The sequence below is a fragment of the Contarinia nasturtii genome, unplaced genomic scaffold (genome assembly GCF_009176525.2).
Source record: "Contarinia nasturtii isolate CC-2019 unplaced genomic scaffold, AAFC_CNas_1.1 Cnas_scaffold_220, whole genome shotgun sequence".
NCBI classification, from domain to species: domain Eukaryota; kingdom Metazoa; phylum Arthropoda; class Insecta; order Diptera; family Cecidomyiidae; genus Contarinia; species Contarinia nasturtii.
Genome location: NW_022197577.1, coordinates 3,340,439 through 3,368,354, shown reverse-complemented (window position 1 = coordinate 3,368,354; position 27,916 = coordinate 3,340,439). Strand labels below are relative to the sequence as shown.

Genomic DNA, 27,916 nt, shown 5'->3' with positions numbered 1-27,916 from the left:
TGAAAACGCGCAATAATCTGAGTTATGGGTTTCATCGAAGTAAGCATTCAATTTCAATGGACGCTTTAGTTTTATTAACCTAAAACAAAACCATAGCCATATTCAGAGGAAAGAAATCATAAATTTACTTTTTTCTAGAACGATCGAACATAAATGTATTGATGTGAGTGTATATTTATGTTATAGAATGTCTATAATGAAAAATTACACAAAGACAAACAAAAAAAATTGAATATTGTGAAAGCAAAAAAAGAAAAAGAATAAAAAAATAGACAACTACACATCCAGAATTGGAATCGTAATTGTATAGTTCAGAGGAAAAAAAAAATTACTTCATGATGTATCATTTGCAAGTGTATTGGAAACCTTGCATCGAAATGCCAGTTCAAAACTATTGTTTGCGGCCGTACAAAGACGACTTTATAATATTTATTCATTTTTCTTTCTTTTTTGTGTATGTAGTGTGAGCCGAAATTTAAACGAAAATTTGTACGCGAACAACAACATGAACAACGGGGAATGCGCGAACAAGCGAATGTATGTGTGTATGCGTTCGCGTATAAATTACTGAATATAAAATCAAAACAATACACATGTAAATTGTGTGCATAGCCGAACATCTCCGAACATCAAAATCGTTGAAAATTCAACGCTCATCGCGTAGAACACAATTAAATACAGCCGTACATTTCGATGTGAGCAATACGCAAACAATAAAATCGCACCAAGTGTAGATGTGTATGTGCGCGCGGTATGCAAACACTCACAAATACAAACGCTCATATGTTTTGGTTTCGTGTGTATTCAACGTTTGTGTACGACACAATCATCAAAATATATTCATTTTGACACAGACACACGAGGATATATGTTCACATGAAAGACGATGTGATACAAATACATCGACACAGAAACTAAATACGAACACACACTTGTATCCCATTCGAATAATAGCACACATATGGTTCGTTTGCGCACATACCGACTCACACACATTGACAGTGTAATACACCATACACACCGACCGAATTGGGTAGCAAAGTGACAACAATAAGGCAACATCGAGAATTTTCACACACAAATCGGGAAAGAAAAAAATTTATATATTGCTTCGGCATTTGAAAACATTCACATTGGAGGTTAGTACAATTCGGTCCGCTAGGCAGTGAACCCAATAAACGCATATACGAAAACGGTGTGTATCGTTTTTCCATTGATCCAAATTGAATGAAGAAAAGATGAAAATTTGTGTAGTGCATTTAATTTATTATTGTATCCCGCATATAAAAGTGTGCTTATTCAATTTCGAATTGAAGAAAATGTAATAGTTGAAGAAGAACAAAGCAACAACGAATGAAAAAAAAAAAAACGCCGAAAAGAGCGAGAAGTGAAGAAACAATTGTGCGTTTTAGGTACATACAAATTAATGAATGTCTTGCATTCAGTGGCTTTAATTGTAAATTTGGTTGCTGTTGTTGCTGCTGCTGATGTTAAATGATTTCTTGTTGGCTTTTGTGTGTTCATTTTCGTATATATGCATATATCGACTAGTATCTACATCACAATCGCGTTGATATATTATATATTTTTGTTGTATATATATATATATATATATATATATATATAAGTGGTCGCTGCTGTCATTCGCGTTTTGTGTGCACTTTTTCGGTGTTTCTCACGACAATTTCAAAATCTACACTCTGTTTCTCTCTGTATTCACCATGCGCTGGTTTTTCTCGTTATGTGCGCGATTCTACACATTTTTTACTTATTTGTTTTTAATGTTCGCTCTCTCTCTCTTTCTCTTTCTATCCATTTACTATTACACTATTTGATACGTATTGCGATTGACATTTCTCGATGTTCGTTCAATAAGCCATGTACTGGAAAATGCTGTCATTTTCATATTTCATGACATTAACTCAGGCTGATATGATGTGTAAAGCTTATATGCTTTGAATGTTTTCGATGAAAATCTAAATGGTATCGTGCATATTTTTCGTATGTAGTTTGTTTCATTTGAAGGATGTTTGAAAGTTCACTAATCGTTGCGGCTACATTGTTTCTTTGGAGATAAAAATGTAACGAAAACTTGGCACTCGACGTTATTATTCTCTTCAGAATGAGAAGCAGAAATAAAAAATCGATATCAAGTGTTTCTTATGTGTTGTCACGTCACAATGATTTTAACAAAAAAGTTTTTCTGCCGTTGTACATTTACGAATTGGCGTCAAAGGCGTTCCAAGTCTTGACATACAATAAAAATACAATGAAAGAAGTAAGAAGAGAAGAAAAAAATACCATTTTTATTCGACGAACAAGCTGCAGTTCATCAAGGCACCGAAGCGGAAAACAACCAGAATCGGCGTTATATGTGGCATAGCTTTATACATACCTTTATAACACATATAGGTATAGATATAGTATTCTATATCAAACGAATGACAGTTGCTACTTGCGAATCAATTCACTATATGCTTTCGGAAACATTTTCGGCCTCAATTTTTTTCTGTAAAAATATATGAAACAAAACATTATATTTGCTTCGTAACAAAGTTTTACAGTGTGTTTGCTTTTGTTTTGGCTTAAATGTTTGGCAATTCGAATTGAAAAGCAATTTTCAAATATCCAATGTCATTGCTGTTAGCGAAATGCATGAGTTGTTGTTTTCTTCTCATCTGTGTTATTATTTGTATTTGAGTAAAATGGGCGAATAAGTCTAATAAGAAAGATCCAACTAGAAAATGCACAAATCAATGATTTTGTTCTCTCTCTCTATCTCTCCTTTCCCTCTATCTTCCTACGTGTATTTACTTCATTTGATTCAATTTCGAGTGCACAATCTATGAAATTTCAATGCTTAAATGTTTTCAATGTTATGGATGTTCTGCTGGTGTTTTATGCTAGCCGTACGTGTGTATGTGTGTGTGAATAGATATCATGTCTATAGAGTAAGGCAAGAAGAAATATTGAAAATCGGGGGCAATTCGATATGCGTCAGTGTGAGTAGGTGTGATTCCAATATCGTATAAAGAGCATACGTATAGTTACATGTTGTTTAATGTAATGGTGAAGAACACAACCGAATGTAAATATAAATTAAAAGTTTTTGAATTGAGTCGCTGGCTGTTCGAATGGTTTTCAATAAACTAAGAAAAAATATATACATACTTTCTTATTTACACAATTGGATTACATTCGTAGACTTTGACTCCTCTCAATACTCAACTGAGTGGAGTGGATGTTTTTTGTATTTTTTTAATTAATCGTCTTAGAACCCTAGCTGAGTATTGTTTTTTCTTCTATCTTTATTGAATTCCACAATCGATTGAAATGGAATATTTTTTTTTAATTAAAAAGCAAATTGATTGCAAGTACCACTGATAGGAATTCATCTGGAAATGTATATATACTAATGTTGACAAAATCCAAATATATTTGAGAAGAAAAATTAAATAAATATCGCGTCAATTTAACCATTTTAAGTTTACAACGAATAAGAAGAAGAAGAAGAAGAAGAAGAAGAGAAGGAAAAAAGAAACAATTCAAAAACAATTTTAAATCATTCGAAGTCGCTGTGTCGTTTGGACTATTATTTGATTTTCAAATGTCTGCTTCGAACAGACATTTGCTCAAAGTTCCATGAAAATAATAAATATCTAGATATAGAAAGAAATATTAAATTGACAGTAGCAAAGTAGTAGCATTAAAAAACGATTTAAATGTCGATCTCGGCTCAACGATGGATGTGTGTGGGTAAATGTGTATGCATGAGTGTGTGTGTGTAAGAGAGAGAATCTCGTGCGCTTGTGATTGCTGTTTTTTTTTTCTACTAGCATTGTATCGAATATGTGTTTGTGCATATGATAGGCTCTTATTTGTGTCGCGATGCGCGCTACATGCTATTGTGAATGTGAGCGCACGAATGTTGTTTACGCTGTACGGTTTTGACGGTTGTTTTTAGTAAACAAGAGAGATACATATAAGTACATACGATGCACAGTTGATGTTGATTTGTATGAATACGTATACATGATTCGATTTTCTCTATATAGTATCTAAATCAATTTTTTAATTTTTTACTCGCTAGTAGATTCGAGTAAATTCAAGTCTCGGCTACAACTACAACTACAATGTGTACTCAACGCATTTATGCGCGTATGTATTTGCAATGCACAGCTCTTTTACAATTTTGTTCACAAAAATTCAGTTAAAATTCATAGTGGAACAACTTAATCCAGCGAGAGTCTATGTATAATGTTGTGCATATCAATGTCGTTGTGATTTTTCGCTTTTTATCGTGAAATGAATATATTTGGTTTTTTTCGAAATGTACATTTTCCCTTGTTCAATCTCCAAGCTCTTTTTTTTTATCTTCGAGTGTTTCATCGTAACACAAAATCAATCCAAAAACAATCAAAAGCCTAATTTTCAATCATTTTGCGACAAGGTCAACTAGGTTGTCGTTTAATTTCGACTTGATTTTCCCCATGTATAACAGCATCATATGAGATATATGTATACGAATGCCATACACTCAATTCGCAATCAGTGCAAAACACACTTTGTTTTTATCATGTAAAATGGTTTTTATGACTTTTATTTTGAAACAAGAAAATTAATTATTGTTTTTTTCTCTTCATTTCTTTCAGATAAAATCAAAAACGAACTGAATGGTAAACAGAATTCCATGAAACTGTTTATAAAAAAGTGGACAAAAGAACACGCTCTAAAAAAATATATAAAACAATAAGAATTATATCGAGTGAATGGTGAAAATTTCGTTCGGCATACGTGAATTAAGTTTAAAAGAAAAAAAAAAATTCCGAAAAAACCTCAGTGATTTGTAACAAGAAAGAAAACCAAAAGAAATTAATTGGAGAAAAAAAAATCGAATTACCAAGAACATTGTATGGTATTCGTGTTGTAAGTGAGCAAGTGTGCGATGTGGTGAATAGAAACATGAGCGCCGACATTGGCGTTCCATGGCGATCATCGGCTGTATGCAGCGGTGAATCGAGATCTCCATCGTTGTCATCATTACCTCCACTTCCTGATTTGATTCCAATACGAAAGAGCAACAATAATACGCTTATTAAAGCCAATCTTAAACATGCCAATCCAACAAACAATGGATCTGCGTGCACAAATGCTACAAATAACATTGAAACGATGAACAGTCATCCGAATAGTGATCAAAACGGGAATATTGCAAATGATGATAGTCAATTTGAAGAACAATTGACAGACATTAAACCAAATGCCACAGAATTATCTTTGTACAAAACTTATGATGGGAATCGAAATGGCACTGAACGTGAAGACGATGAAGAGTACAATGACGACGACAACGACAACGACGATGATGATGAAGAAGAAGAAGAAAATGACCAACACATTGAAGGCAAAGCAGCAGCAAAATTGTCGATGTCGATAAAACAAGAACATCATCGTCGTTGTTCGAATGATGACGATGGCGATGCATTTCGCAAGTGTGCAAATGCATACAGCGCCGATGCAATGGCTACTGTTTGTGTTAGTATCGGTGGCAGTTATTTTACAAATGCAAACGGTAATACGGTTCAGTGTGACAGAAATGTGGATGGTGGACAGTTAAAGCACATAAATAATACGTCTTTGATAAAAAATGAAAAGTGTCAAAACAGTGGTGATTTAATGAATAGTACCAATAGTCAATGCAATAACACCGATTTTGGTTCGTTTGACGACCAAAATGTCGAACAAAAAAGTGCAGATAGCCGAAATGACAGTCAAAAATCGACCAACAATGTTGGTCAACGGCCACAGAATGGGAAAGCCGGCAATAAAAAAAGTCAAAATAATTACATTTCAGATATGCCAAAACGTACAACACGAAGTGCATTAGATACATATGAATGCAAAGCAAGACTTTATACACCATTACCGGCACATTACTATAGTGTTCAATATGCACGAGCCGCACGAAAACCAAAACGAAAAGTGCTTAAAGGTAAGGGACGCGGTGGTGTTACAAAAGTTGGCCGAAAACCGAAAACAAAATCAAATACAACAAAAAATGCATCACTTGCACTGGAAAGTGTTACAGAAAAAACAACAACATCATCAACAACCGCCACACCACAAATGCCATCAAGGATTAATCCGATTTTTTTGTTTGTTAAACGTGATAATACGCGAATCGTTGAGGTTCGATGTGAAGACTATGACAAACGGAATCGAATTCGTTTAACAAAAACGGCCAGCGGATGGCGGGCCACACCAAGGACGGACGTTTCAAATGAAAATGCCACAAATGTTTCGGCGACAATGTTACCAAAGGTCATGGTCAAAAGGCTTGAAGATTCGGATACAAAAATTTTAAATCAAAATGCGAATAACATAGAAAATGATAGCGATAAAAATTCAACCTGGCGTGTGAATCCATTTTCACAAAATCGAATTTTTATCAAGAAAGATGTGTGCACCGCATTGAATAACAATGATTGTAAATTCAATAGCATGTATGAAAATCGTCAATCGCATGATGGCAATAATAGCAGCAATGCTGAACATAGTAGTGGCATGGATACATCCGCATCCGACAAAGTGCATTTGTTAAATGAATCGTCGTCGTCGCTGGCAACGCGAAAAAAGCACAAGAAGAAAAAGAAGAAGAAAAAAGAAAAGCACAAATCGAAATTGGATAAAATGCTGTTAACGACGACCGAACAATTCGGTTCACATTCGGATGTATCATCAAAACAAACTACTCAAAATGATGCTATAAGTGAGGATGGACAAAGGGCGCATGTGACACTAATACCAAAATCTATGGTTGTAGCATCGAAACGAAATGCATCTGGAAATGCAAATGCCAATGAATGCAAATTTACGATTCGACTGAGCAAAAATGGGGAATCGTCGTTCGTTGCAACGAAAAAATTCTCAACTATATCATCCATACCATCGTCGTCGTTGTCGTCGTCGTCCCGATCGCCAAAACCCGAATTCAACACATCCAACGAAAAGAGCAACGGGCTGAGGCTAAAAATCGTTGCGGAACAACGGCAACAATTCCTTACCGAACGAGACCATTTTAGCGACGAACAGGAGAGCAATAGCGTTGCCGAAATGCATTCGGTGGCAGTTGAACAACAACAACAACAAGCCACAGAAGTAGATTGTGATAGTGGTGAGATGTACGATGGAATTGATGCAGAAACTAAAATGAATTTGGATGCGTTGAGCGCAAGTGTGAGCAATGTTGAGTTGGCCGCAACTATCGATTGTGAGAAAATTGATACGAAGAAGGAAATTGTAACGCCAGCAGAGTCTCCTTACAGCCAAGTCGAATATCCTTCTCTGTCTCCATCATCGTTGCAGCCACATCACCATCATCATCGTCATCGACCAATACAAATGCAATCGAATGATGCAGTGGAACTCTCAAATACATTCATAAAATCGACGAGAGGCACGCAACAGCAACAGCAGCAGCCATCAACTACAAGCGAAACAATCTCAAGTTGCAGAAACAACGATATTGAAACGTTTGCGAGCCCAGATAGTGCACCAGTTGAGACATTTGATTCAAAACTATCAGTGAAACAGTGTGTTGCGTCTCGAAATTCTGCAAATGCAGCATCAACAGCACCAACAGCAGCTCCCACACAATTTCAGTGCAGTGACAATAATAACAGTATTGATGAAAATTTAAGCATTGAAAAACATTTAGAAGATTGTGTTGATTTGCTCGATGAGAGTTCATACGACATTGAAAATATACAAGTGAGTGAACCACATGAAATTGGCGTTGATAACGAATCACATTCGAATCAATTGCATCACGATCTGGGTGAGTACCATGAATTAATTGCTCGCATTCAAAGTGGCGACGACGATCTTTTGAACGGTGATAATACTATGAGCGGAACCGAACTTATTGATTCGCTGGTTGAACGTGGTTGCAAAGACAACAATATATCGGGCGAAGACGAAGAAAATCAACACAACGATCTGAAAAATTCAATTTGTTTATCGGACGATTACAATGATGTGGACACAAATTTATTGCTGAGCTCACAGCCCGTTGTCGATATTTTAACGCGTTTGAATAACGAAACAATGGCTTCGTCATCATCGTCGTCAACCAAATGCTTGTCATTCAATGAGGCGGGAGAAATTGAAGGATTGAGCGATGCATTATTTTCAAATGCAAAAGGCGATAGTTTGGTGCCATTCAATCAAAGTGCATTCGAAGAATTATCAATGACACTGAAAGGACTTGAAAAGCAATCAAATCAAAATACAAATGGAAAAGATGTCGTTTGCACAGTCGTTTCTCCTGATTCGTGCGAAGATGAATTGCCAAAAGATTTGAGCTTCAAAAAAACAAAGGAGATTTCAGCAGGCCTGCGCATTGCATCGCCGCGAACAATTTCACGAGGTTCCGATGCAATTCAATCCCCTCAACCCTCTGGCCTGCCAGCTGTGCCTCCATCACCAGACATTATAATGGCATTGCATCAACATAGAAAACAAAATTCACTATTTTTAGACATTTCATCACCGTCACCAAAACCATCCGAGGCAAATGTTTTACATTCTAAATCGGACTTTTTCGATTTATCATCACCAATACCAAAGGATGACAATGACAATAACAGTTCATCCAATACAAATATCACGTCAAATAGTAACACTAATATTAATAATAATAATAATAATAATTCACGTAGCATTTTAAAGCGAACGCTACAAAGGGAACCGCTTGATTTGGGCCATAAACATCGTAAATCGGCAAGTCCAACCATAAGTTGTTCGGAAGAAGTGCAACGTTTGTCGGCGATGGCCAATGGTGAACCGCTGGCAAGACGCATAAAGACTGAACATCGTACTGATAACAATAGTTTATTGGCCGCTGCAGCGGCAACAGCAACATCAAAAGACACTAGTCAATCATCAGCTTCGGCTAAAGATCCAGATCCTCTAACGCAATTGCGTTTATTGATAAATAATCCTGAATGGAAATTGCCCGATCCAATTTTAGTGCCAAAAAATCGATTAAACGCTGTATTGGCATCGCCAGCACGTGAAATTCCATTGTTATTGACCACAAGACCTGAACTTCGACTACCCGAAGCATTTGCATATCCGTCAATACTACAAGATCCTGACATACTTGTGATATCGTTTGCCCAACTGGAGACCATCATTCGCAAACAAAGTGAATTTATGAAAGACGCCGATCCAAATCGAAATTTAACATCGAATAATAATAAACATAGCACGGCTGCAACATCATCATCACAACAAACAAAATCTACATCAAATCAAAGAGACCATCAACATTCAAATCAACACCATAAAGATCGTAAACACACCGAAAAATTACCGGAAACAATTCAATCAAGTCATGATAAAAATACGATGAAAGCAACTAGTGCACGAACCGAGACGACTGCTGTTTCACCGGCCGGAAATCCAACCACGTTAGCAAATGACATAAATTCCGCCACACTAGAAGCTTTAAATCAAATGATTTGGCTACCATACTTGAGCCAACTCTCACAAATGGGTCAAATAACACCCGAACTACTGAAAGCAATGTCAATGTCAAATTTACCAATGCAACCAAATGCATTTGCTGCTGCCGGTGCAGCGGCCGCCACTCAATTTGGTTTATCAAATGCATTGCCAAATTTGAATAATCCACTTGAGTTGGCAATGTGGCAAGAGGCAACGGCAAATAAAGTCGCATTTCAACGCCTTATGGAAATGAATGCGCAAAATATTCGTGAAGTGCAACGCAAAGCAATCAATGATGCTAAAATGCAGCAACGAAGTCAAGATAATATTGCGGCCGCATTGCGACAACAGCAAACTCTATTGCAGCAAGCACAAATGCAAAAATCGGCCAGTGCATTTTTTCAAAATTTTCAAAATCGTACACAACAAACCCAGCAAAAGAGTCCGGCACAACCATTTTTATCGTCGGCATTTGGAAAAGACAGCCAAAATGAAGCATCACAACAACAACAACGAACGGCATGCAATTTACCGTCACCAACATTACCAAAACGATTGGCAAATGCAATGAACCAAAGTCCATTTTTCCCATCGACCAACAATTTCTCAAATATGGCCAATTTACATCACAAATTTGGTATGGGCGGTAGTGGAGGTGGCGCTGGCAGCAGTGGTGGCAATACATCGGACAATGCAAACAATACGGCAACATCCCAAAACGCATTGAGAAAAGCTCGCAAAGAACAACTTTTACAACAGCAACAACTACAAACATTGCTTCTTCAAAATGCCGCCCAACATTCACAACTCAATTTACCTGTGCACCATCATCATCAATCAAATGAATCGTCAAACAAATCGCTAATGAATTTATTACAACAATCAAACTTGGAACAAATGCGTTCACAACGCAATGAAACAATGGCAAACAGCAATAAAATGTTATCAACGATTCCATCATTTGATCTTACCTCACCGAATTCGCAACAGCAAACCAGCAATAGCAATACAAATCGACCAAAGCTTCGTGTTAAAAATGGTTTACATTTACTCGATCCACTCGCCGCTCAAAGACGTTTCCTTTCCGGTAATGCTGCACGATGCAATGATAGCCCGGAAATTGGCAGCACCACAAATGGAATTGATGAAATGATGATGAATTCCGGTGTTTTGAAGTAAGTAAAAAGTCTACCTTTGGAATATCTATTTAGAGAAATATCATTCATTTTTTTTTATTAAAGCAAGATGACCGTTAGATATTTTAGATACTCGTCATCATGATGAAATTCATTGAAAATAAGAGTGTGTATATGTTTTGAGAGTGCAGTACTTTATCTAATGCAATTTCATTCGGAATAGCTAGTGCACATATACATTTGAAATTTTCAATATGCACACACACACACATAATACAAAAGAGTAAATCAAATTTACTTTGACCTACATCGAAACGAACTGCCGTACGTTAACATGCTTTTTTTATTCATTTCGTTTGCTTTTGTTGATACGGAGTCACATTTACTCAATTTCATTTAATGAAACAATGGAAACGGTTGATAGAGAGCGAGAGAGAGAAAGAGAGTAGAAAAAAAATGTAGAACATTTTTGAATGAATTTCAATAGTACAAAATGTTCATGCGCTGCTTTCCATAATTTTATAGGTGACAATTTTATTTTGTGTTTTGTTTTCGATTTATATTGCGTTCAGATAGCATTTAATCGCAAGCAACACGAAAAGAAGTCAACGATTCGGTGAGCAGAGCTTTGATTTTGATTTTTTTTAAGTGTACAAACACAGCAGCACTCCAATAAAATCGAGAAAAAAAATATCGATTCAAAGTACAGTGTTTTTAGTAAATTAACGGTTCATTTTATGGAATTATGGCTAAAATAATATTGTTTGAAAATTAAAACATGTATACGAACATGAACATTCCATCGATTCAATTAAATTTCCAATTATTATTTCTGTATGCATGAACAATTCTTTACTCACACTTTTTGAAAGTGTACTTTAATCGTAATTGAAAGCGCATTGCAAAAAACAAACAAACAAACTGAAACTCGATGATTTAAGGTGCAAAATATTTGCTCGCACAAATTTATGATTTACTATTTATCGGTTGTCTGATTTCATTGGCGACACAATATCAACTTCAAATAATGTTGACATTTTTTTTTATATAATATATTCTCTTTGTTAAATTCATTCACGGCAGTGCAAGGTTAAACCAATTTGGTAAATATTTGCATATAAATTTGTTGTGTGTCAGTTAAATCGAAAAAATTCATGCGAATTGAAATGAGATTTTGGTCGTTGCTTATGATTTGTTGTTGTTGCTCTCCTCTTTTTGCCATTGTTATATCGCAATTCGAAGTTGCCCGGAACCGATTACGTAAAATCAAAACGTCAAGGGTTCTCGTCAAAGCCAGTTTCAAATTTTTATGACTGCGGTAATTTTTGTGTTATCAAATGACGCACTGTAAAAATGTTCGATCGGTGTTAATTGCATTGTTGCCGCGCTTCACCATGTCATAGCACGTGGGAATTTTACGATTAACATGATAATAACTCGCATGTTTTTTTTGACTGGTGCGTTTTTTTTCGTTTGTGGTGACAGTATCGCATTACAACGTATTTATTTCAATAGTATATCTTCTTAATAGGGTCAATAAAAATTATTTATTCAATATTCCGGTCAATAAGTGATATATATATATGTTTTCAACTGTAAAATCTTCGAATTATCATGGAAATTAGTTTGTTAAAATGTTTCTTTTGATTTTTTCAATGATCTTTTCAAATATGGTCCAAAATATGGTGTCTTTAAAATGATGAATGAAGCAGAAAGAAAAAGGAATAAATGACAAACAAAGAAAATATATGACCAACTAAACGATGCATGTTTTTTGCTAAACGTTTGATGTATTCCGTGTCAAAATGTGTCTGAAATCACATATCAACTCTTTTTTTGCTTAAACGCATTCATTTGCTGGAGTTTAATGACTATAAAACGTTTAACGTGTGCTACAATGTAACTTGCAATTGTTTTTGCAATGAAATGGTTGATCATTAAATGACTGTGCAACTCAACATTTCTTTCATGAACCAGCAACAGTAATCCTCACAAACGTCAATGCAACATTCGTTTGATCTACCTCTCTCTCTGCTTCTCTCCTTCTTTGTCTATTGTACTATAAAGAATAAACGTAAAGTAGGGAATCTCTGATGTGATTTATATCGAATCATAACGTTTGATAGTCCGCATGTATATAAATTTGAAATGTGCATTTGCATTTCAACACTCGCTGAAGTGCGTCTCATACGCGAAGCATCATTTACAACTCTTTTTTTCGTCAAGTGGCAAATTGCACACATTGACTCTGAATGATGTTCAGTTTAAGCCTTTCTTACGTCTTCTGGTTCCAATTAGGTCATCTACGATTGTAATGATCTTTTCAATAATGTGTTCGAATCATTTGCAGATAGAGAGTGTAATTAAAGGCGAATACATTATTGGGCGTGGATTTTACCCGGCACCAAAATCTCATTCAGCAATGATTATCACTGTCCATTCCAACAGACAGGCAATCATTTTTATTCATGTACTCTCTTTTGAGCGCACAATAATCGCGCAAATGTTGTTATTTATTAAAAAAAAACACAGTTTAAATAAAGTTCAGAAAAACTTGCCAATGATGGATTATATTTTCACCGAACATTGTTAAATGGTTATTAAAATACGTATAAAATCAATAATTTTTTTTATTTCGAAATCATTTCGATGTATAAAATAGTAACATTCCATTAAGGACGTTCATTTCGTCTCTTATGCGGTTCGACTACCTCTAGGGCAGGGTTTTCTATATAAAATATGTGGATGTCCACATGTTTGATACTTTCAATCCAATTTAACACAATTATGCATCTACGGTGTTTTGATTCAATTATGGTCTCTCTCTTTCTCGGTGTGTGTGTGAGTGGAAGAGAGAGATTCTATTAAAGTTCATGCGAAGTCATGATGATGTTGCGATGCATAAATCATGAAAATGAAATTAGAATTATAGAAAATGTAGAAACCGCACTTTAAATGAAAAACTAATTTCATAAATTGTTGTGAATAAATGAAAAATGAGATTTAGTGGCAGTTTTAGTGCTATGTTCGTCATGTACCCGTGCTCTGATGTGTTTGTCTAATGTATTTTGTTATATAAGAAATTTAATATCAATCGCACGTGTGTATTAAATGTGTCACAGCTGCAGATTGAGTGAATGAGTGCACGCAATCGATGCACGAATTTGTTTTTTTTTTTCTTTTTTTTTAACACAACACAAATTTATTCGATTCAATATCAAATGAAAGAGAGACGTCAATGAAATGGATTTTCAATTCGATCACATTGCACTTTATATATTTTTAGAATTGCCTTCGTTAAATCAATAGCATTCGAATAAGTATGTTGGGCGCTGGCATATCTATGAATAAAGAAAATACTTCAGTCTGAGAATGTTTTTTCGTTAAAACCTTAAAGTGACACACCGCACACAGAATGAAACATCAAACCAAAACAAAACAAAAAAATGCTCAAATGTAGATAATGATGTCAAACATTTTGTGCAAAACAACATCGATCACTATTTTCATCATTACATTAGCCAGTATTTGGCATAGTTTCTGGCTAATGCCACTACTTTTAATCAGTTGTTCTCATTTCGTTGCTCGGTACACACACATATTGTATCACATCAGATAAAATAAGTCACGCATTTTTAATTCTCTTGATTGAGGTCATCGTCTCCAGGCACTTTAGCTGATACATCATAAATGGATAATGCTGTTTATATTTTGTGAGTGTGGTTTTTTTTTCTCATTACACATTGTCTCCGTTTTCAGCATCGTTTCATCCCATGATTTTGTTTAAAGCGGAAATGAGAGTTCGTATTAATGATTTAACTTTTACATGCAATGAATTCAGATTCGTTTGCTCTGACTTTTTTTTTTGTGAATTTTTATTCCATGTGGATACACTTGAATCATCCCAACATTAGATTTTATTTTTTTTAACAAACTGGGAAATTCTTCATTACAATCACAAATTTATCTGCATTTTCGTTTTGTCCTTAACGAGAATATGGAATAAAAAAGACGATGGAAATTTTAATTAAAACAAAAAATCCCAGTGATTCATTTTACATAAAATGATAATTTTTTTGATGTGATTTAGCATGAATGGAGATAAAGAGAAAGACAGTTTGATGAGATAGACTGATCTTGCTGAAGTATACATTTTCCGTTCACTTCCATTTGCCGTCAGTGATGATTAAAATATCTTTCGGGATGAACAACGCCCAAGCAGCAACAGACTGCAATTCATTGATATAAAACTGATGAACATCAAAGACAGACAGGGAGAAAAGAAAGAGACACATCATGATAGAAGGAGATAGAAAGCGAGAGAGGTGATCGAGAGAGAGAGAGAGAGAGAGAGAGAGAGAGAGAGAGAGAGGAAAAAAGGCACCGAATGAGCATAGCTTGTTAAAGTTTACACACAGCACACTCGCAACTACGCAATAATAAAAAATAAAATTAAAAACGTAAGCAACTGTATGAACCTCAAAGAGACACAACAAATTCTGGTTTAATTGAAACAATGGTTTCAGATTATAATCTGTTTACGATACACTAATGCACTTCCTTCGAGTTGAATTGCATTACAAGCGGTTTTATACACTGTGTATGTCTGTTTATCTGTCTGTCCACGTTTGTGTTCGGTAAAGTAATTTAAGTTGTCTATGTGTGTTTATATACGAATAGAAATAAATGCGAATTCACGGCGACTTTCTAATTTTGATTTAATTTTTTTTTTTCACATTCATATTCAATACAAAGTGTGTTGGAAATACGACGACAGTCGCAAATAATTCACTTGAACATTAAAGAGTGACTCTTCCATATGGCAATATCTTTGCTCTTAAGCGGTCAATGCATTTGAACATAGTTTTCAACACATACTTAATGGATACGAAAATGAAAATGAACGAAAACGAGTTCAAAAGGTGCTCAAAGGCACATTTTTTCGATTAAATATTGAAAATTAAATATAAAAAACCAACCATTCTCGGTCGCTCCCTTCCACTTCTGTCAAATTAAATTTTTACTTCAATCGAATAATTTGAAAAGTTGCATTTTTCAAATATTATTATTCCGCCACATTGATATTAATGTCAACGAAACATTGTTTCATGAAGACGCGTTGCTCATGAATAAATATATTACAAGATATTTAAATGAACATTGAAAATGCCGTAGACTTACACGTCTATCGGTTGAAAATAATATGGAGAAGAATAAATAGTGTGAAAGAACGACGTATAAATAATGAACATGACAAAATGATGTAGAATGTTGAGAACCGAACGGAATGAAGGCTAAATGACATAATCTAGCGGAAATGAAATTCAAAAGCGCGCTGAGGAAGAGAAAATACGAAGACAAAGAAGTTGAAAACAAAAATAAATCTTGCGATGCATTCACGTGGAAAGAGATTAGTTCTTTTCTTGTTATCTGGATGTGATATTGGGTTATCTGATTGAATTATTACAATAACTATTTTTCTCTCTCTCTCTCTTTCCCTCTCTTAATATTCAAAGCATGTCTTCATAAATTATTAATTTTCTTCCAGGAGCTCAGCATAAACGATGCCATATAGATTGCTACTTACACTACTTTTCGATTTAAAATTATTATCGATCGTAAAAAACAGTTCAATCACAGACCCATTCATGGTCCGATAAATACAATTTTATTGTTTCCTCCATAGTATAAGAATCTTTACAACATTTTTCAAACAAAAAGTGTTCAATTCCACGAGAAGCGATCACGTCACAACGTTCTTATCTAGATGACAGAGCAAGAGAGTGTGTATTAAAATACATTATTTTGCGCGTTTTCCATCTGAAATGAAAATGAGCTTGTGAAATTTTTCAAAATGTTAATCCATAAATAATAATATTCTGTGTTTCTTAGTGGAGTTCAATACATGTGGTTTGCTATCTCTCATTAACATTTTCTAATCCATTCCGAAAGATTGCTGCGCAAAGAAAAAAAAAAGCCACGAAAAAAAGGCAAATACAATGGCATTAGCATTTGACCTTTGTTGAAAGTCTCACTGTAGATTAATCAAAGACCCGCCAATACACACACCAATACATATAAACCATTTAAACGATTTTTATTCAGCTCATATACATACACATTTGCATTTAGTAAGTGCTTCTCGGCTTCCTCATTAAATTTCAATGACTATTGAAAAAATGTATATACTGTGAACAAAAGCATCGATGCTTGAGATATGGCTGTACCAACGATCGGATATCCATAAATTGAACATAGAAAATAGCAACACTATACGGCAGCGCACATTTTTTGGCCGAAATATTAATTGTATAGTGTAACTCGGTATTCGAGTAAAACTTGGTTATTCTGGTATAAAACACGAAATATCTTGGAATGAAAGCGATGGAAGGAACATAGATAATGATGAAAGTATGCGGTACACAGTCAAACTCGGTGAAAAAAAGCAAACAAAATGGGTTTAAATTGTTCGTTCAAACAGAACCAACATTATAATAAAACAACAACAGCAACGATGAGATAGAACAGCTAGGTTAGAAGATTATTTCTCACGACTTGTACGAGAGCGCGCACGCACACTCTACTTTTTCCTTACTTTAATTAATAGTGGTCTTTAGTTTTGTAATTCGTTTTGGCTATGGCCTTTATTTCATCGTTTTTATACTTCTCATTTCGGGAAGTTTTAGTATTAGCGTGAAGATTGAACTTTACTTCTTTCATTCTTCAATTTCCAAATAGCATGACTTCAAATTTAAGAGAGCATACTTTTTTTTGCCAAAGAGTCAAGGCATACGAAATTCGATTACGTCATTTTTAATTTTGAACGAACCTTTTAAACATTTCGAGCAGATGAAGAAGATTTACGATTTGAAATGTCATTTAAATTTAGAAAATTCGAAATTAATTTGCTGAATCAAAACTATTATATTTAAGCAATGGTGCATGAAAACAATATTACGCTTTTTTGCGTACTTAATGCCATAACGTCATGGAATGAAGAGAGAGAAAGAGAGAGAAATGAATGAAGAGAGAGAAAGAGAGAGAGCATTCAAACAAATCATATCGTAAAATCTGAATTTTAAAGCTGAATTCATGTGTATATGATTGATTGACTTTCTCTCGTGCGCCATTTTGATTGATTTCACTCAATAATTTATCTCCGCATATATCTCACTTCGATTCTGTTATTTCGCGCGAGCTAAAAATGTGTACACTCATGTAAATTATGTTAATATAGTGCGGCAAACCTATTTTGAATGAAACACTAAAAACACACAACAAAACCATAACAGACAACGTGAAAAATGTTGAATCTGTATTTTAATTTAATATTAAACGCGCTCTAAAACAAATGAAAAAAATCAGTATAAAAATAGCTGACGGAAGATATTTTTCCGAAGAAACATTCTATTTAAGATTAAAATTATAGTTCTGAATGTTGAAACATATGGTCGGATCCGAATGATTTCTTTTTATCTCCCGCTTGACACACACGTGCCACGAGTTGCAAAAAAAACCAACAACCGCACACACAGACACGAAAATGAGTTCATCTTTTCAGCTCGTGCCATTGTCGACGAATTGCATTTGTTGAAAATAATTAACGAATCATAAATTATGAACAGAAACGACAATTTATACTTTATTTTCAGTAAAAACCCGGAAAAAAATAATACTTTTTTTGTGATTCGCTTGTTTACGCTTTTACGCGCAATTGGTTGCTATTCGTACAGCAGATAAATCAGTGAAAAAACCAATTAAAATCCCAAAAGTGTTCAATTTAGTTGTGCACATTCACACATGGGATTTCCAACCGCCACAAGTAATTTACACATTGTGAAATGCGTTTTTGATCATTTCGATTGGAATATGAAGTGAATTCATGATATTTTTATATACTTGCAGAAAAATAAAGAAAAACGTGTGATTTCGCAATTTGAAAAATAGAAAAAAATAGAACGTCATTCAAACGCACACTTGGTTCTGTGCTACGCTGTGCTATATAGAGAAAAACACCTGTACAAAGAAATCAACAAAACAATTCACATACGCATCGTATTTCTTCCGCTAGATTGAGAAATCCAGTCTCTTTGTTTTCTAATCCCATTGGGACTTGAGTGCTCAAGTGATTTCTAGATAAGTGGGGGGACGCTTTGTAGGTAAATTGGATAAAAGTATAAGCTGACCGTTTTTATGCATTGGTTTTCATTGTCACACAATCTTCTTTTGTGTAGGGCTTTTCTTTATTTGAGGGTGTTTCTACCAAAAATCATTATATTTTTATTTTTGCTATTTGTCTATCTTATTGCGTGCAATTTTTAATGTACGCTTTGCTATTTGACTGTAGTATATTGGCAAATATTTTTAATACGAAATAGATATAATGACTTGCAATTTTTTTAGTTATATTTATTTCGTCCTTGAATTGAAATTTACAATAAAGACAATGCCAAACAAACGAAAATAATTTTGTGAAAATTTCAGTTCCAACTTATGAAAAACGCTCATTACAATCGATAAATGCAATAAATTCGAAAAGGGGGAGAGAGAGAAGAGTTTTGTAATAAATTTTTCGGAATTTCATGTTGAAATCGATTAAATGGTTGTGACGTTTATGTCATTATACTAGTTGAGATGATGTTATTGTTGTTGTTTAAACTAATTTATAGGCAACAATGTGTGCGATGACGAAAGAGATGCAAGTACACACATTTCACACATAGTCATGGCTGCTGTATGTTATTTTTGAAGTGGTTTCAATAAAGGTTTTGTTTGTTTTTTGTTGCTAAAACGTCGACAACGAATTGCAGCCACATAAACCATTCGTGTGCGCATTGAAAATTATTCAAGGAATCATTTTTTATGAGGTCGTCACTGCTAAACACTAATATTTATACGCGAAATGTCTAAGGCGCACAGATTTTAATCAGATGAAATGCGTCGTCGTATTCTTGACTCATTGCTTGCGTATTGTTGTGGTTCGACAAAAAAAATATTGCATATAAATCGTATGTGCACATGCCTCGATGCATATGTATAAGTAGGATTGAATCGACATTGAAGGACAATCATTTTCAAAGATGTATATCGTTTCAAGTCAACGGCAATATTTTACTTTAATTTCACGTATCATAATGAAATAATGAATTTCACCGCAATTTTCGAATCAAATTTAAAGTTTCTCCAGTTAAGACTTAACTTATCGGTAATTGTTATTAATTGCTCTTGTACGAGAGATTAGATAAAATGATATCGATGTGGTTGCGTTTTTAGTCTTTGTTTGTCGTCGACAAATTGACGTGACGGATGAACAAAAATACCAATCGATTACATTTAACAGTTGTTTTTCGCATTTGCATTTACATTGATGTAATTCCATTCTACGTCATGCTTTATCGTTGTGTCAATATAGCTAGAAAAAAAAGAAGATTCAAATAGTGCAGAGAAGTATTTTTTTTCTATTCTTTGAACGTAGATTCGTTTGTACCAATGCGTGAGAAATAATTCAATTATGACATTGTTTTGGAATGCTTCAGACTAATATCGAGAAATGGTTTTAATCTTTTTGCCGTCAAAGACGATAAATTTTCCTTGATTTGCCGCACCATAAATATTATTCAGTCTGTTTTCTGTCCCATTTTGCACACACACACATTTATTTTTATTATCACACACATGAAAATAAATTAGGTGGATCGAAAATATCGTGTAAACGCACGTAGATGTATATATCGTTGGCACACGTCAAGACCTTGACAAAACCGAAGAAAAAATAAAATGTTGTTTTAATGTTTTGAAAATAGAAAAAAAAGGAAACGAAATAATATCGAATAGTGTCAATAGTTCAATTGAAAATCGAGTGATATATCGAGCGAACCGAATTTCGAGTTGATTTTCGATTTTTATAACATTGTTTATATATGCCTCTGGGTGCATAACGCTTTGCTAATTAGCAAATGCGCACTTATTCATCGACGAATATGCCATGTATATTTATAGACCTAGCTGCAGCAGGGAGTCGCCTTTTGTCACGTTGTCACTCATTCTAATGGTAATATTCAAGTTAAAGAAAAAAACAAACAGTAAATACCGTACGTCGTGGTTTCAAACTCATTTATAATTGATGTGAATATGTGCATTCATCGAACCATATGTTTATCCCATAATTATGGATTCCTTATTATGAGAATGAGTTCAATTCAATGTTTTTTTGAAAGGGAAAAAAAAGATGTTTTCGAGGACAATCTTTGATTTGATATTCTTTTGAAATAAACACTTCAATTAGACTCAAAGGTCAAACTAAATATATGAGAGAAATTTATTGTTTACTACACTTGGTCTTTAATTTTAAAAATCGTTCGAATTACGTGGAGTTTCTGGCCAAAGATTCATAAAAATTCAATAAGGAAAAAAAGTAAAATTGGATCGAAACCACATTTTTGAATTAAGCGCCATTTAATAAATGAATATGTTGAAATCAATACATCTTTTTTTCGCCACAACAATACTTAATGATGATTGTTTGTGTGTGCACTTGTATGCATGTCAGTAACTGTACATTTGAGTATAAAAATAAAAGAAAATAGGTTGTAATTAATCAGACCACGAGGAATTGTTGCGTGATATGAAAGTTGAAACTACTTTACCCTTTTTCGGAACAAAAACAAAACATTCAAGGGAAACGCTGAGAAATGAAAAGAAAGAGGGGCGACTACAATTCATTGCCTCACAATTGCTCACTTGCCTATATGTTCCTTTTACCTTCCAAATGATAGAATTTCATTTGCTGGGGTGCAACTCCGAAACTTTTTTTCTCTTCTTTTTGACGAAAAAGAAATGTATTGAGGACGGAAATATAACAATGGTATAAACGATTATTATATTGAAATTGTAAGCCGCACCAATTTTCTATGCATTTGGGCTCAATTTTCAATGAAAACAAAAGAGTTTTGATTTGCATTTTACCTTGTTGTTTCTTTTTTACGATAATAAAGATTTGTTTGGACACAACAACAAAATAAAACGGAACAACCTTTCGAACTTTTAGTAGTAGCAAAAATGTGTATACATTCAGTTGTTTATAATTGCATTTTTTTCTCTCTTTTTCTTTGAAATCGATGTAGTTCGCAATCGTCATACACAAGTCCATGGCATTGGACAAAGGTGACAGCAACAGGCGAATGACATACGGCTGATGGTCGCAAGGAGACAACGATACCAACATCCGATTTGTCAACATATCTTCCAGGCAACAATGATTTCCACAACTTTCAGCAATTGATGAATAATAATAATAATAACAATGCAACTATTGTCAGCAATAGCAATGTATCGCCAAAAAATCGAATGCAAAATGTGAATCTTGTGAATGGCGGTGGTGGTGGCGGTGGATATCCATTTTTGCCGCCGCCACAAAGCCAAGCGATGACCGCTCAAAATCCCTTATCGCCCAGCGCTAATTCATCGATGCTACCGCCGGCTCCAATGGTAAATCAATCGCATACGATGGTCGCACAACAATCACCGATGGCCAATGCACGCAATGCATTCCCAGTGGATCGACCATCTGGCACAAATTTGGAATCAAGCAACAATCAAACATCAAACCAATCAAATTCAACGGATCAAAGTTCAACACAACAACACAATCCCATGCTTTCACCAACCAGACATCTTCCATTTCCGTACAGTAATCTCAATAATTATCACCGCAACTTCTAAGCATTCACAAAAACAACAAACATCAACAAACAAACACATAAACCGAAAACATTTTTTTTTATTCACATTTATTTAAGTGTTTAATTATTACATAATAGAAATTGAGATTAGAGAACTGACATATTTGCATTATTGTAGTAGTTTTTGAGAGGCATAGTGAAACAACAAAAAAATTGATGAAAAAAAATTGAAAACAAAAAGAGAAAAGTGTAATTTTCAATAATCATCATTGTAGATAACGTATCTTATAAGATTTGGATTCCATATTGTTTCGTATTGATAAAAAAAATTGACATCATTCTGTTGAAAAGGGATTTTTTCAGAATTCGACCACAAGAATCACCGTAATGATGATGACGATAAATAAATAGAAAAAATGTCAAGAAAAGGGTTCCTTCAAGCCACTTTGATGTAACATTGAATTGATGACAAAATTGCTATTTATGACATGCAATTGAGAAATAATTAATAATAATACGATGACTTATTATCGTTTCCAAAACCTCTCCCCAGCTCTGTCCTCCCCCATTCTGTGTATGTTGTCTATGCTAGTCTAGAAATAATTTATTGTACTAATTGTAACTTGAAATTGATATTTAATTGATACGATATTGTATAAGTGATTGAATGCGTGTATAAAAGAAGAAAATGCTTTACAAATATGAATTTATTATTGACAATTTTTTGAGACAAACTCAAAATTATGTTTTTTCTATTTAAAAAAACCCACTATTGATAAACTATGGTTGAGTGCTACTCAACGTAAAAATAAACAGGCTAAATATCTCTGGATTGAAAATTATCACCAGAGAGACAATTAAAGTTGCAATAAGTTTTTAGAAGACAAAAATTGTTTCATTATCATCTTTCAGACTAATTATAATTTATCGATTGAATACATTGCCAAGCATAAAGAAATGCTTATGTCAGTCCCAAATAACTAAATGGAACTCTAAAAAAAATACACAAACTCGATAAGCAATTCGACAACAACAAAAACGAACACAGTTCTACTATACTCTTGTTACTTGATACAATATCAAAAAAGGCGAAAGAAATTCAAACCGTCACTTAAGAAAACAAAAAAAAATCGGCAAAACGCTATGTGTATAAAGTTCCTCAGCAGCAACAACATATTGATGTAAACATACTGAAAAAAATATTGATAGCCTCATAGATTTATTGCAAGTATCTGCAACAAACTAGATCAATATTGTATAATATTAGACAAAAATAGGATGAAGTTACTGTATATGGACTAATTTTATTTGAAATTCTGCAAAATTTTATAAAAAAAATTAAAACAACAACAAATTAAATCAAAACAAATGGAATAAACTCTCTATGAATATTAAAATAATAATAATTTTCTCATTTCCACATGTTTATTTATTAGTTTATATCTTCGTTTATATATAATAAACACAAAAATCGAAAAATAAAAGAAGATTAATATGAAAATGACCAGACATTGTTTTAATCAATTATGAATTAGCCGATTCGGAACGCTCATTTGGGAATTGATGCATTATCAGCGGGTAAGTATACCAAGTCAATGATATAATGACGTGAATAAGCGACGAAAAACTCAATTATCGCAATAAATGATTCATCGGGGCTTAGTCATGCAATTTGCTTAGGTATAAATGGTTTGAGAAGAATCAAAAACGTGTGTTTGTCGTCAACCCACAAGTAAATTATAAAATAATCTATTTTAAAACTCGTATTATATGTCTCGATTCAATTAGAAACAGGAATAGATATATTTTTACCATGGACAGTGTTTAAAATATCAGCGATTTATTTATGTCAATATGTGGGAAGTTGTCATGGTTTTCAGATTTGAGATCTCAAATCACAACAAAACAAACCATCTATTAAATATTTGAATGTCTTAAAATCGAATCATTCCAAATATGATTTTAAAATCAATGTTGGGAATGATGAATTTATGAATGGAACACTTATTATTTTGATATTCGATGTTTTCATGTCGACTCTTCATTTTTTATTAATTATGATCTACCTTCAGTCCTTCATCTTGAAAAATATCCTCATTCTACATATTAAATGAAAGTTCTTCTTTCGTTTACATGTAATCTACTGATTGAAATTACTATCTAAAATTAAACAAAATGAATTGGAACAAGGCGAAAAAAGTCATTTCGAAATACGTAAAAAAGGTTATAAGAAATTCGAATATAAGTACCTTTATGGGTAGCACATTCAAAATTTATGAACTATGTAGTATTTGTTCAAAGAAAAAATCGAAGCATTTTGTGTGTGTGCGGTTTGAGCGATAAAAGCGAAAATCAATTTCATCGTTGAGAAGCAGCTAAGTACATTAAAAATTACTGTTGTTATGACTGAACCAAAATGCGATCCCTTCCTGCCCGAATGCAATAAATTCCTCTCAAATATAGTAGTATACTACTAGTATGTTTCCTTAAACTACCACTTGTGATGTTCCCACTATATATTTAAGTTTACGATGATAAAACATACAAATACGTATGTTTTACATGTTGAGAGCACTTTATTCCAATAATGGCCATTAAGCGTTGAGATTGCATAGCGCGTAAAACGTCGGCAAATGAAAACTAATATCTATCAATCAATATCATCATTATTATCCATCCAAAAGTCGATCTACACGATTCAGAATCGGAAATAATAATCAGTTATCTGTTTTCACTTCATCAAGCCGCCCAAATCGAGAATATTCTGGATGCTACCGAATATTTATGGAAATGGTCTTTTGGATAATTTCTAATGGGAAATTATGGGCATAAATCGAAACATGTAACTAGAATTTTTCTTTCGATCCCTGTAAAAATCTTATCTGAAATCATGAATGGTGTGAAATACGGATATTCTGAATACAAATTCTTCATTTCAAAGTCTGATTGTATGATTTTATGTTTGAAGTTGAAAAAGTTTTTATCTGCTGCGAAATTGAAAAATTGTCAAATAATGTCTCATATTGATCCAAAAAAAATGCCACGTCATAGCGCAGGGTATAAAAAAACTGCGATATATTAATGTATAAAATATTTCCATCCATCTATCTTCGGTGTTCGAATTGTCCGTAAAGTTTTCTTTATGACAGCAACAGAAACGCAAAAAGACGGAAAAATTAAAGTCCAGATGTGTGTATATATTTATACACATAATGCTCGGATCAAAATGTACAAAAACACAACCGCATTGTAGAAAATTTGTATTTTGACGAATAATATCGATTTTTTCGATGCCTTTGAGTTAACTTGGTACGATAGTTAGTGTATGTGTGTGTGTGTGTGTGTGTGTTTGCAGCATTTGTATGTTGTGTGACCCGGAGAGGTCGACGTCATGCGATTTCACGCATGCGCCCTATCTCATCGCTGCTTTTTTTACTACTTTTGTTCATTCTTTGACTGTTTTCCTATTACTTTTATACTGTCTTAACGTTCAACGACTGCCGATATACATGCACATATTTTCTCGAATAAAATATTGTACCGAATCACAATGGACCGACTGTGAGCGGTGGAACATGTAAAAGGATAACGAAGACAAACCAACAAAGAAGACGAAAAAAAAAAACAACCATTCCAAAGACATGCATGTTTGTAATGGGTTTCTTCTTCACCATCGTTAAAACCATTTTCCTCTTGAAAAACATGTAAACTTGCCGACCAACGAAAAACCGGAAAGAAATTTTTCGATAAATATGCTTACAAGCTTAACAAACTTTCTTTTTTTTCGCTATGAAGTTGTAATGTTTGGCAAGGTTTTATTGCGAAAAACTAACAAACATTGACAATCTCTTGCCTCCGTTTTACACACGGAAATAACAAACCAGATAGACATTAACAAGAAAAATTTCTTATACATGGCATTTTCACCCAGAACCCGATATTTTACCATTTTCATTTTATAGCTTATCGATTACATAGTCCGATTAATTTGGAGCGATTCATTTCATTTTCGCTTCATCACGCTATATAAGAAGAACATACAATGTATTTCATGCAGACGACGGCGTGGTACGAACGAATCCAATCGTAATTTAATTAGGAAATGCTCCAAGAATGCGCCTGCTGTTTTATTACTTGTTTCAAAAACATTGACGATAAATTTTTTCGGTGACACAAACCATCGAAAGAGAAATGAACCAATATGGACAATTATTGCATTATTTTAACGATTCATATTGTTAATCGAATGAGAAATGATTTTTATTCTCAACGGAATGACCAAAAGCAAGTATGGAAAAATAGAGCATGGATAATTCCATTTAACAAAAAAAAATTCCATTTAATTAAATGTAGTCAAGAGAAAAAAAAGTTATTAAAATAATCGATTCGATATTTATCCCATTTGTGAAGCCTTGAACTGATCTTAATACGCACATGTAATATAAATTATTTACATCACATTAAAATTACTTGACGCTGTTTAACACGTTTGCGCTTCGTGTGCTTTGTAAAAAGAAAATAAAAAAAGACACACATTTTCTTTTCGACTATCAAAACATTTACACACACATTTGCAAACGACACACGTGTAATTTTATTTTAATGGTATTTTCGTGTGACCTTTTTTAATTTTACGCCCATACGGATTATTATTGTTTTTTGTTGTTTGTAAATTTTTACGGCCATTATTTTTATTATCTGATATATGTAAATACCGTCAAGGATAAACGGGTCACAAAAAAAATGTATGAAGGATTTTTTCATATTCAAAATCTATTGGCCAATATGCATTGAACAGAACGAAAATCGATTTTATGGGCAACGTAAAAACCTTGCTTCTTAAAGGATTTAACAATTTTCGTGAGCAAATTGTAATTAAACGGGGAACGTATCATTTCGTTTATTACATCTATTTATATTTGTTTGTTGAGTGATATCGGAATATGATTCAAATATGATAGAAATGACACGTTTCTACGTTAAATGGCATAACATTTCCGCCCAAGCAAATATATGATTAACGACTTCACCGAGCTAAGGATAATGGCAAATGAACAAAACCTTTGCACTTGCCACACTTCAATCTTAAATTCCATCAGCGAAATGAAAGAGTGGAGGATACGTACGCGAAGTTGCTGTTTTCTCTCAGCTAATAATAATCGATAATTAAATCGAATCGATAAAAGTAAATGGCAAAAACACACACATATATGTGGAATGTGGAATATGTGCTAAAAATAAATAGCTAATATTTGAATGTGTATGTAGTACATTATGTATCGAGAGAATTCGTTTTGCAATAAATTTTTACATTTGCGTCACATCAGCGCTTGTTATTTTCGATTTGAAATGAAACTCATTAAGGTTTTGGCCTGTAATTAGCTATATTATCAGTAAACATTTTTGCTGTTATGATGGAATTAAATGACAAACGACAAAACAGAAGTCGGAAATAAATATTTTTTTTTTCAACGTACTTGAACGTATTATTATTTTATTGTCTCGAGAAATTTCTTTCTTCTAAATAATCTTTATTGAAATTCCCCAAGAGATTGAATTATCAACGATAAATGATAACTTTTCTATAAT

At 33.7% G+C, this 27,916-nt stretch overlaps 1 protein-coding gene across 2 annotated transcripts; it reads left to right on the top strand.

Moving 5' to 3' along the window:
- The first annotated feature begins 1,163 nt into the window (after positions 1 to 1,163).
- Positions 1,164 to 23,457, top strand: LOC116336879 (probable serine/threonine-protein kinase DDB_G0282963). 2 transcript variants are annotated; one of them, XM_031761073.1, is made up of 3 exons: positions 1,164 to 1,401; positions 4,653 to 10,685; positions 21,770 to 23,457. In XM_031761073.1, exons 2-3 carry the CDS (start codon positions 4,963 to 4,965, stop codon positions 21,828 to 21,830), a joined length of 5,784 nt encoding a protein of 1,927 aa, XP_031616933.1. In that variant the 5' UTR covers positions 1,164 to 1,401; positions 4,653 to 4,962; the 3' UTR covers positions 21,831 to 23,457. The 2 variants fall into 2 exon arrangements, with proteins under 2 accessions (XP_031616933.1, XP_031616932.1); XM_031761072.1 differs by having other exon boundaries at positions 1,164 to 1,412.
- Positions 23,458 to 27,916: the final 4,459 nt, after the last annotated feature.

Excerpts from the sequence above, each read along its gene's own strand:
- LOC116336879 (XM_031761073.1), top strand. The coding sequence starts at position 4,963 with ATGAGCGCCGACATTGGCGTTCCATGGCGATCATCGGCTGTATGCAGC. Across the intron at positions 10,686-21,769 it reads ATGAATTCCGGTGTTTTGAA|TTCGCAATCGTCATACACAA; the intron begins GTAAGTAAAAAG and ends AAATCGATGTAG.